The sequence below is a fragment of the Mastomys coucha genome, unplaced genomic scaffold (assembly GCF_008632895.1).
Source record: "Mastomys coucha isolate ucsf_1 unplaced genomic scaffold, UCSF_Mcou_1 pScaffold12, whole genome shotgun sequence".
Classification (NCBI taxonomy): Eukaryota; Metazoa; Chordata; class Mammalia; order Rodentia; family Muridae; genus Mastomys; species Mastomys coucha.
Window position 1 is genome coordinate 10895207 of NW_022196894.1, and position 12146 is coordinate 10907352.

Genomic DNA, 12146 nt, shown 5'->3' on the forward strand with positions numbered 1-12146 from the left:
AGAACACATGACCAGACCCTCCTACTACACACGGGCACCACAGAACACATGACCAGACCGTCCTACTACACACAGGCACCACAGAACACATGACCAGACCGTCCTACTACACACGGGCACCACAGAACACATGACCAGACCGTCCTACTACAGGTAGGCAAACCATTTGCCCTAAGTCTCAAAAAACAAACAAACAAACAAACAAACAAACAAAACCACAAAGCACTCTAGGGTTATGATAGAAGTGAAGATGAACAAGGACTTCCTAGATAACACTGGCTACATTTCAAAGAGCCATCTGTAACTTACTCATCATATTTTCCTCCAGACATAGTAAAGATAGGCACCAGGGAGGTAGCCCATGAGAACAGAATTAACCAATAGTGGAACTGAAATTTTATGGAACTGAAAATTTACCCAGAAAGCCATGGGAAACAGTAATTTGAACAGGATGGGAAACTGAGGCAGAGCCAGATCTATTCACCTACCTCATTATAGCCCTAGCAGGACTGGACCATCCTTTGAAGATCACATTCACAGCAATATTCCTGCCTGTCTCTTAAATGCTATGACAAACAGGTCTGCACCATCAGGTTTTTAAAAAGTAATTTACACTAGAAAAAAAGCTTATCTAAAAAAAGGTGTTGCAGAGATGGCTTAGCAGTTAAGAGCACAGGCTACTGTTCTTCCAGAGGACCCAGGTTCCATTCGCAGTACCCACATGACAGCTCACAACTGTCTGTAACTCCAGTTTCAGAGCTTCTGACACACTCACACAGACATACATGCAGGCAAAACACCAATGAACATAAAATACAAATAAATTATTAAAAAAGAAAAAGCCTAAGTAGAGCTGGTATAGTGGCAAATGTCCTTAAATTAATCTCAGCATTAGGGCAGAGGAGGCTGAAGCAAGAGAATTATGAATTTAAGACAAGCCTTGGTTATATAAGTAAGACACTATCTCCAATAATAATGATAACAAAGATGATAATAGAAAAACTAAAAACAAAACATAAAAAAATCAGACAAAAATCTTTATAGAGAAGTAGAAGGGATTTGTGGACTCAGCACGAGAGAGAGGTTGGGAGTCTCCCATGGCCCTGTGCAGCCTAAGACTGAGAGAGGAGAGAACAAGGTTTAGGGAAAGGAGCTTCTGTCTAGGGCTCTCCCAGAGTTCCTGACTCAGGCCAGGCTTCTAGTTACCCTTCTACCGTTAAACAGAAGTGCAAGCCTAAGAAGGAAGACACATTAGGGCCAAAGAAAAGGAAGTGTGTGTACACTTATGTATATGGGAACTGGTTCTCTCCTTCCACCATGTGTATCCTGGTGTTCACACTCAGGATTTTAGGCTTCATGGTAGGTGCCTTTACTCTCTCAGCCTTCAGCCTTCTTGCTGGCCTAATTTTGGTATCTTCAGAAGTCAGGTTCTACCAAGTCCTTAATATCTGGGGAGTTATAAGATTGGAGGAGACACTCCAAAATGAAAATGGTGCTGTTGTAGACATCAGTCTCTGACACTGGCTCACTTACCAGTGTTGGGAGGTGGAGGCTTGTTGTGAATCCACTTCACTACTTTGACACCATTCTGAGCAGTGGCAATGTTCACTCCTGGAATGCAGGTGATAAAGTGCTCTAAGGGGACACCCTTGTGGCTGTCTTGTGTAATTTCTAGGTCACCAAACTCCGCAGCATAGCAATCTGGAAAGCTGAAGGGATAAAAGGTTAAGTGAGAGTAAGGAAAAGGCAGTGCGAACAACAGCAGGCTTTAACCAGTGTATCTGGTGAGAAGCAGCTGCTGGAGTACTGCCTCTATGACACATTCTAATATCTGTAAAAATCCCTGGGCAGTTTTCAGTAGGAAGTTAGGTAAAGCACTGCGGATTGTCAAGGCCACCAAGTCTCAAGTTGGCCTTTGTCTGCAGCCCAGAGTGGTTCAATGTACTCTAATGACTGAACTCTTTTACAGCTTTGGCACCTGAACACAGGTGAAAGGATGTACTCTCATGGCACTTGTACAGCTTTCAAACTGGAAGCATCTCTTTCCTGCAATGAAGAAACTGTTCTTACTTTTGTTTGTGAAATTCAACATATAAACCCAGTTTCTTGTTGAAATACTAAGTGCATGATCCATTTCTCAAAGCTTCAACCCTAGGACAGAGCCCTCCTTCTAATACTTGCTTCCATCAGTAGGCAGACTTCAGGAATGACCCTACCAACACTCTACTCCCAGTGGCTAACATGGCTCACCTTAGCAAAGGCACAGTGCCCTGGTGGGTCTGCAGAAGACTATGAACTTGAGGTGCGAACACTTTCAAAGAGAGAACCACAAAAGGAATCTTGTAAGAGTCTGGATCAAATACAAGATCTCTGCAGGAAAGACAGCAAACAGTGAGCTGACTTCTCAGGAGGGGAAAGCATTCCCTGCTTACACTTTTTGGAGGGCACTGATTACCTGAAGTACTTGTTAGAGCAGTGCTGCTTGCAGACAGACTCATGATACTCCAACTCTTCAAACAGAATTGGGCTGCAGTTTGTGGAGGAGCCATCATGTGACTGGGAAGAACCCAGGGGGCTCTGGCGGGCCTGGTTACTGGGCAAGAGACATACCAACCGCCCATTTCCCTGTTCACGGACTGCAATCGTGTCTGTTAATTTATATAAATCAGACACATTTAACTTGTGTCCATACCTAAGAACAAGAAAAGAGATGCTGGTTTAGAATGTTTTTCTTTGATTATGTAGAAATACCTGACCTGTTTAATAAAACAACACAGAATGGCTTTCCCATCTCTCCAAGAGTAAACTATTGACTGAGCTTGCTCACTCTTGACACCACATCATCACTGCTGGCTACAACAGTACTACCATTTCATAGCCCCTTCCCATGCCAGTGTCACCAGTGTCTACGATGGGAGTGCTCTCAACATGTGTCACCTCCAACCACTGCCTCCTGAAGTGCACTCCTTTTAAAGAGCTGTTCACACCACACTGACTTCAACTTTGGACCACTCTCCTCTGTACTTGGACTTCTCAACCCTGACCTGGACCTGCTATAGCTGGAGCATAATGGCCTAGGCTCTGGATGCAGACAGATTTGAGTTCATATGCTGACTCTACTTCAGCCTTTTATAAACTTAGTTAAGACAAACAAGTTTAAGTCTCAATTTTGCTGTCTTTAAATGTTGTGATAACTTGTACCACATCTGCTACATGAGGACCGAATATGATTAGGCCTGGGTATTAGTAATTTCTTCCTACCTCTTCAGGTTCTATTCCCAGTACCCTACATCCATCAAGCTTCTTCCCTTCCAACACCAGTATCTGGAATCTCCCCACACAGGGAGATAAGCATTCTCTCTGTGCTCTCTTATTCTTGGTCCTAAACTTCCATCTCCTTTAGAGTGAAAATAACCAACTTTTCAGGATTGGCATCCATCCATGCTCTAACCTCTTCCTTCCTGGCTCTAAGTCAGTCGTCCTCAAACCTTACCTCACTGAAGACTCCCCAATGTCTGGCATGTTCTCTTTCCACATACTTTCCTTACTTACCTTTGCCCTCTGGGACCTTGCTTGATTCCTTAGCCTTCCATCCAGCTCTCCCTTCCACCTCTTCTGGTTCTATCTGCTCCCCTGCCCATCATAAATAATGCCTTTTCATCAAATACAGCTATTACTTTCAGAGCCAACATTTCTCACACAGAGCCTCCAAAATAGCACTCCAACTCTCTCTATATTGAGACGCCAAGGATGCCCTAGAACTTTTATGTCCAAACCCAACACCCAATACAACTTTCTACTCAACCAAGTGCTTCCTGTTAAACACGTCCCACATTTAACCTTACCATCTTGTTTCCTACCCAACACCAGTCCTTTAAAAAAAAAAAGGGCTGTCTTTAAAAATTATTCTTTGATGTGTATACATGCTTTGCCTTCATGTATGTCTGTGCACCACAAGGTCAGAAAGGGCATCAGATCCACTGGAGATATGATGTGAGCCATCATGTGCTGGGAATTGAATCTGGGTCTACTACAAGAGCAGCCAGTGTTCCTCCTAACTGTTGAACCATCTCTCTAGTCCAGTTGTTTTCAATCTTCCTAACGCTGTGACCCTTTAATATAGTTCCTCATGTTGTGGTGATCCTGACCCATAAAATTATTTTTGTTGCTACTTCATAACTGTTATTTTGCTACTGTAAATATCTGATATGCAGGACATCTGGCATGTCACCCTCGTAAAAGGGTCATTCAACACCCAAAGGGGCCGCGACATACAGGCTGAGAATCTCTACTCTAGCCCATCCACCATCCATCCATCCATCCATCCATCCATCCATCCATCCATCCATCCATTTAATTTTTGAGACAGCCATCTTCATGTCTGGCCTTGCACAGCTGAGTATGTCTCAAACTCTTCTGGCCTCCACTCCCAAATGCTGGCCACCAGATCTCAAAGAGACTTAATATTTCTATGGCACATAGTTCTTTGTACTCCAATTACATCAGCACAAAATTGGGACTGGTGTAGAATTGTGTGTCTTTTCTTCCTCTCCTTGAGAACAGCTCTTACCACCATCCTTCTCTTCCCCTCATTCCTCTCTGAAGTACTCTCTTGCCTGTACCTCCTTTTCATTGACATTTCTCTTTGACTCACAGAAAATTTTTTGAGATCTTTCTCTTTCCTTCTAAGAAACTCTAAATACAGAACAAATGCAAATCTACATATTCTGCAGTACCTCAGCCTTTCATTCCACTAATACCTGCTATGCATCTACTTTACATTGGACACTGAAGATTTTTTTTTTAAAGATTTATTTATTATTATATGTAAGTATACTTCAGACACAGCAGAAGAGGGTGTCAGATCTCATTATGGATAGTCGTGAGCCACCATGTGGTTGCTGGGATTTGAACGCAGTACCTTCAGAAGGGCAGTCAGTGCTCTTACCTGCTGAGCCATCTCTCCAGCCCGACACTGAAGATTCTAATTCCTGTCTAAAGTATAAAGCAAGCTCACAAATGCCATTGGAAGAGTAATAAACTAGTATGCAAAACAAAATAAAAAAAGCTTTAGTTTTAGAAGCTATGATGGTTTGAATGAAAATGGTCCCCATAAGCTCCTACCAAGTAGTACTATTAGGAAGTGTGGTCTTGTGAGAGGAAGTATGTCACTGGGGGTAGGCTTTGAAGTTTCAGATGATTATGCCAGGCCCTGTGTGTGTGTGCGTGTGTGTGTGCCCGTCTGTCTGTCCTTATTGCCTCTGGATCTAGATATAAAACTCTCAAGCTCCTTCTCCATTACTATGCTTCCAACTATGACAATAATAGACTAAACCAGCTCCAATGAAATGTTTTCCTTTTTAAGAGCTGCCATAGTCATAACGTCTCTTCACAGCAAAAGAAACCCTAATTAAGACAGAAGTTGCTAAGCAGAATAAAGGAAGTGGTGACCTCAGGGCAATACCTTCACCCAGCTAAGCTTCCACTTTATGAAAGGAATTAAAGAAACATAAAAAGGGAATTAAAGAAAAGCTTATGGCCAGGCATGGTAGTGTGCACTTTTAATCCCAGCACTCAGAAGGCACAGGCTGATTAATCTTTGAGTTTGAGGTTAGCCTGGTCTACGGAATGAGTTCCAGGACAGCTAAGCTTAGGCAGAGAGAGAAACCTTTGAAAACACAAAGCTGGTGAAGATGTAATTAAATAAGGGGACCATGTTCCAACCCCAGGAAACAGCAGAATTTGGCAGCTTTAGCCACATGGGTTGAAGAAAGTTTTTGGAATTAGTTTTTACCAAGACAAAGGAACACAACTAAAGCCAAGCCTATGTCAGGAGTGTCCCTGCACAATGGCATAAAAATGCCATTATGTGAAGCTGTGAAGGTGACACCTGGAATGCAGTGGAGACACCGAAATATTGGAGATGCCAGAGCCATGTGATACTTTCTGAGGAAACCTGATAACAGGGAGTGGAACCAGCCCAAGAGAAAGAAGTGTGTTGCAGTCAACAAAGCTGAAAGAAGTCAGAGATCTGAAGAGCATTTTGATCTCAGACATGCAGAGTTTGGAGTTTGCCCAGCTAGTTTTCAATCTTGCTTTGGTGCAGTATTTCCTCATTATATCCTATTCCTTCCTTTTGGAATGGTAAGGTATAGTCTGTGCCACTGTATGTTAGAAGTATGTGATCTTAGCAGGGTAGTGGTGGTGCATGCCTTTAATCCTAGCACTTGGGAGGCAGAGGCAGGAGGATTTATGAGTTCGAGGTCAGCCTGGTCTACAGAGTGAGTTCCAGGACAGCCAGGGCTATACAGAGAAACCCTGCTTCAAAAAATCCAAACCAAACCAAACCAAACCAACAAAATAACAAACAAAAAAGAAATATGTGATCTGTCTTTTAATTTGATTTTCTAGATTACAATTAAAGAAACTGCCATGGGTATCAGAGACTTTGAACACTGGAGTGTTGAGACCATGATAGACTTTGGGGACTTTTGAAGTCGGAGTAAATGGAATTTGCCTTACAATATGACTACTAAGTCTATGGGGACCAGGGAGTAGAATGTAGCGGTTTGAATGAAAATGGCCCCCACATATGTCCTTGTTGAAATAGGTGTGGCTTTGTCAGAAAGAAGTATGTCAACTAAGGATAGACTTCGAAGTTTCATAGTCTCAAGCCAGGCCCAGTGTTTATCTTCCTGCTGCCCAGGGATTCAGATGTAGAACTCTCGGCTACCTCTCTAGCACCATATCTGTCTGTATGCAACTATAATGACAACAAACTAAACCTCTGAAACTACAAGCCAGCCCCAGTTCAATGTTTTCCTTTAGATCTGCCATTGTCATGGTGTCTCCTTATAGCAAGAAAACCCTAACTATGACAGCAACTTAAGTCTAAATTTGCTAAAAATATTTAAAAAAAAAAAAAAAGTTAAGATTCAAATTTCCAGTCTAAACAGCACAATCTGCTTTGTTTGTCTTCCCTGGTGAGAAGTTCCTTAAGGGTGAGCATGGCAACTTTTTTATGTGGAAGTCATCAATCACTAGTGCATCAACAGAACAATAAATGGAACTTACTTCTTTTCATAGATGTCTATAAATTTAAAGAGAGGCAAACAACAGGCAGGAGCATCCTGAAGAATAGACATTGTTTTTGTACTGTGGGACAAAATCCATGAGTTAGAGAACAGACCACTCCCATATATTCCAAAGTATATTTTTTAAAGATTCATAAAATTAACACAATGTCAAGCAAAGTAAACTGAAAGCAAAGCAAAGTTTCTGAAATGTTACAGCCTACTTTTCAGAAAAGTTAAAAGGAAAATCAAAAGGATTTTTGGGACAAGCCATGAAAACTGATCCATCCCTATGACTCAGGAACACCATGTCACACATCTATGTAGCAGAAAATCATAGGCTGTCCTGAGGACTGGGGACGGGGGACAGACACTGTCCTGAGGACAGGAGATGGGGACATACACTAACCTGAGGACAGGGGATGGGGGCAGACACTGTCCTGAGGACAGGGGACGGGGGACATACACTGACCTGAGGACAGGGGACGGGGGACACATACATTGACCTGAGGACAGGGGACGGGGGACACAGACACTGACCTGAGGACAGGGGGACAGGGACAGACACTGACCTGAGGACAGGGGGACAGGGACATACACTGACCTGAGGACAGGGGATCGGGGACACATACACTGACCTGAGGACAGGGGACGGGGGACATACACTGACCTGAGACAAGGGATGGGGGACGGGGGACATACACTGACCTGAGGATGGGGGATGGGGGACATACACTGTCCTGAGGACAGGGGATGGGGACAGACACTGAGTTTTTACTCAGCGAAGGCAGAATAGCTTAAATTATCTCTTGACATGTGTGGCTTATGTGTTAGATGGATGGGACTGGAATTTCTGCACGCGAGTGGACACATAACTGCACACAGTATCATCTTCATGACCCTTTATAAGAAAGGTACTAAAAATAGTCAAAGAAAGACAAAACAAAAAAACTCAACCCAGAAGGGTGGTTAGCCTGGAGCCACAGAATTAGCATTTTTCTCCTTTTTTCTTCCCTCCCCAAACACTGCAAAAACCTGAGTATTATTTTTATTCTAAGAAACACAACCAACCAACCAACAAAAAAAAAAAAAAAACCACCCACAACTTTAAGTACTGATATTTTGGAATATCAGAGAAGATCCCAGATATTCCAAAATACAGAATGTATCTTATTTCACTAGCTCTCTACAACAGCATGAGGACCTGCTATTAAGAGTTGAAAGAGAGCTGGCGAGATGGCTCAGTGGGTAAGAGCATTGACTGCTCTTCCGAAGGTCCTGAGTTCGGATCCCAGCAACCACATGGTGGCTTACAACCACCCATAATGAGATCTGACGCCGTCTTGTGGTGTGTCTGAAGGCAGCTATGAGCAAGCAGGGCCGGAGCAAGTGGGGCCAGCAGAGGTCCTGAGTTCAATTCCCAGCAGCCACACACATGATAGCTCATGGTCATCTGTACAGCTACAGTGTACTCATACACATAAAATAAATAAAATAAATCTTTAAAAAAAAAAAGTCGAAAGAGCCTAGTCAACAGAAAGACACTACACTAGGATTCTGAGGCAGGACTGTACACTCTTCAGGATTCTGTGCTTTACTGTAGAGGTCTGCTAGTCTTAGAACCTGCTCTGGGTATACAGCATGCTATTTCACTCCCAAGGGCCTGCCAAGTTCAAGCTGTGTTTGGCTTTTGCTTAATGACTTGCACAAGGGCCAGAGGGCAGATTTCAAACCCTATCAATTCACAATAACCATTATTGCATATAAGAGGAATGGGAGTGTGATAAAGTCAATTTTTATTATTTTCCAAACCATCTGTGGGTCAAGTTGTTATGTTCTGAAGTGCATGGCTAGGATGTTTTTACCTTAGTAAAGAGAGTGACCTGTTGGCAGCTCCTGTGGAGAGTGAGACCAGTATCTTCTTGCTGCCAATTTTGTGCCTGTGGAGGCTGTTCACTGCACAGATTGCTTCACACAGGTTTCTCATCTTCACAATGGCCTTGAGCTGGTAATCAGTATGGGGACTGAGCTCAACACTCTTCACCTACAATAGGACAAAATAAAACAGCACTACCAACATCTACCTAGAGCCTGTCAGGGCCTCCAAGGTAACCTGACCAGAGTGAAAGTTATCCTCAAAGCAGCTTTCCTGGCTGGTCTGCCTGTGTGCTCTGGCACATACCACTCTCAGAGACAGACAATTCTGCAAAATGCTAGGTTTATAAAAGGTGGGTTTGTTTGTTTGTTTTTTAAAGCAAGCTGCACTTAAATACTGGGCTGGATACAATGAGATGTAGCCAACATTATTTTAGACCAGTGGATCTCAACCTATAGGTCAAGACCCCTTTGATGGTCAAACAACCCTTTCACAAGGGTATCATATCATACATATCAGATACTTACATATTACAATTCATAACAGTAGCAAAATTAGTTACAAAGTAGCAATAAAATGATTTTTATAGTTGAGAGTCACCACAACATGAGAAACTTTATTAAAGGGAAAGCCTTAGTAAGGTTGAGAACCACAGCTTTAAACTTTCTGTATTTCTGCATACAGCTCTAAATAAGTCCCTCTATCTAAGACAGGCACGTCTTATGGCTAGTTTTATTTTCTGTAGGGTGATATCATAAAAACTATGTGTTCTATATTTCTTCTAACACACAGAAGGGCAAAGAAGTTCAAACCTGCCCAGTCATACCCATGTCCCAGCTATGGCTATGTGTGTCCAATTACACCCTCTGATATTGAACTCTACCAGCTCAATAAAACAAGCAAGGAAGTGGGTAGGAGGGGTGGGGAAGGTGGAGGAGGTGGGGGCGAGGGGAACACAGCTGGAGAAACAGCTCAACAGTTAAGAGCTTACACCATTCTTTCTCTGGTCTTCCAGAGAGCCAGAGTTCAGTCAAAGCATCCATACTGGGCAGCTTAAAACTTCCTGAAACTTTGGCTCCAAGAGATCTGACACCACTGGCTTTCAAGGGCACCCATATACAACTAATTAAAAATAAGTCTTTTTTAAAAAATGAAAGAGTGAAGCTGAGTATTGTGGCTTATGCATTTCATATCAATTGGGAGGTTGAGGCAGAAAGACTCTCACATGTTTAAGATCCTGTCTTGAAAATATGACCCACTTCCAAAAATCCAAACCAATTACCCAAATAACAAGATTGAAGTTACCTGACCATGCTTGGAAAAGGCTTCCTGGAGGAGCTGCTGCAGCTCCTTCCGGGACAGCCTGTAGTCCACATTGCTGACCTGGATGTCAACACCATTTGCAAATAGGTCTGGACAGTCAGCACCGCTGCTGGGATTGGCAATGTTGAAAGCAAGTGGTGAGGCTCTATTCAAAAGGTTTGGAGACATACTCCTGGAGAAAACACATAAGATACCGTTCTATGCACTGAGGTTTTGCACTCTGGCTTTGTCTGAAGCTACTGAGGAAGAGGCTTTCCTATGTGATTTAGGCTTAATGTCTAAAGGATGAGTGTACCTAAATAAAAAAATTATTCAATACCAAACGTTATTTCACAGAAATATTTAAAGCAAAAAGGAATAAATATTCCTTAGGAAGCCTTTCTGAATTGAAATTCCACTCTTAGCATTTTAGTCTTACAAATTTAAAAATTTAGCCTCGGGCTGGAGAGATGCTTAGCAGTCAAGAGCACTGACTGCTCTGCCAGAGGTCCTGGGTTCAATTCCCAGCAACCACATGGTGACTCACAACCATCTGTAATGGGATCCCATGCACTCTTCTAGTGTGTGTCTGAAGACAGCAGTAGTGTACTCATATAAATAAAAAATTAATAAATCTTAATAAAAAATTTAGCCTCTTATGCTTAATTTTAACCTCCTCCGCCAGAAGGCAGGCTCTGGTGTCAACTGTTACACATTTTACATTTATACATTTTCTTTCTGCAATAACTTTTTTTTTTTTAAAACTTTTTGAAGGGTCTCACCACGCAGCTTTGGCTGCCCTGAAATTCACTATGTAGACCAGGCTGGACTAGATCTCACAGAAATCTAAGGTCACTGCTTCCCGAGTGCCCAGGTCAACAGTGTGCGATGCTGTACTTGGCTTTTGCAGTGATTCTTAACCAGCTCTATACAGAAAATGCAATGTGAGAACTGATCTTTATAGCAGCCCCATCTGCCAAGTCTTACAAAGTAGGTTTCCAACAGCCTTCTACATGAGCAGCCAATGCACATCTCATTCCAGCTTCCCTGAACACAAAATAGTGTAAGATGTTGTTTGTCTAATTGGTTGTTTTTATTTATGGGCTTGATAAGTTACACAGGCTGGCCTTGAACTCACCAGGCTTGTGAGTCTCCTGCCTCAGCCTCCCAAATTCTGAGACTACAGGCATGCACCACCACACCTGACCATGAGGACATCTTAATGCTCTTCCCTGTTGACATGGACTTACCTAGCTTTCCAAATGGAAGAGGAACAATGGGGAACACATTGCCTCAGAATGCCAGCTATGGTAACCTGAAGGGAGGGCCTGGCAGTGAGAGATGTCTGTAATGCAGTGATCTATAACCTTCCTGCTGCATAGCCACCCCATGGGTGAAAAAGCTGGACTTACCTCGGAGACCAAGACTGAGAGGTGAGCAGAGGGCTGACTTGCCTTGAGGCGATCAGCTTGCTGAATGCAGATGGGCAGCTTACTTGGAAGACAGTCTCCTCTCTCTTCTTCTTCTCTACGGGAGAGCTGGCAGTGCTCCGAGAACTGAGATTCTCTTTTCTAAAGGAACAGAGAATTTGAGAGTAATGCCATAGGTCTCCATAATTTCAGAAAAGCAACTCCTATGAAAGAAAAACTGGACATACTTCTGACTGCTTCTGTAAAGTGGCTCTGTCACACCTGTGTTCTTCAGGATGGGCACAGAAGCAGTTGGGCCACTGTTAGGCAGTGCTGCCAGCCTCCCATTGCCTTGCTGATGGTCAATGTTTCTATTGCCAGTCTTTGATTCCATTCGGCACAGCTCCTGTAAAGACACAAGTGCCGTGGCCTTAAACTTAAGTATCTCAGATGGGTAGATTCTACATAGAGTAAAATGACTAAGTC

General features: G+C 43.0%; 1 protein-coding gene across 9 annotated transcripts in view; it reads right to left on the bottom strand.

Annotated features, from left to right (window-relative positions):
- Positions 1 to 12146, bottom strand: part of Marf1 (meiosis regulator and mRNA stability factor 1) — a 56700-nt gene that overhangs the window by 22809 nt on the left and 21745 nt on the right. For 8 of the 9 annotated variants that reach the window (XM_031363132.1, XM_031363134.1, XM_031363139.1 and 5 more), the window contains 8 exons: positions 11909 to 12066; positions 11664 to 11822; positions 10255 to 10444; positions 8939 to 9117; positions 7075 to 7155; positions 2456 to 2692; positions 2251 to 2370; positions 1534 to 1709 (listed from right to left, as the gene is read on the bottom strand). In XM_031363132.1, coding sequence (XP_031218992.1) covers positions 1534 to 1709; positions 2251 to 2370; positions 2456 to 2692; positions 7075 to 7155; positions 8939 to 9117; positions 10255 to 10444; positions 11664 to 11822; positions 11909 to 12066 — 1300 coding nt within the window. The remainder of the gene's footprint in view (positions 1 to 1533; positions 1710 to 2250; positions 2371 to 2455; positions 2693 to 7074; positions 7156 to 8938; positions 9118 to 10254; positions 10445 to 11663; positions 11823 to 11908; positions 12067 to 12146) is intronic. The other variant, XM_031363135.1, reaches the window with a different exon arrangement.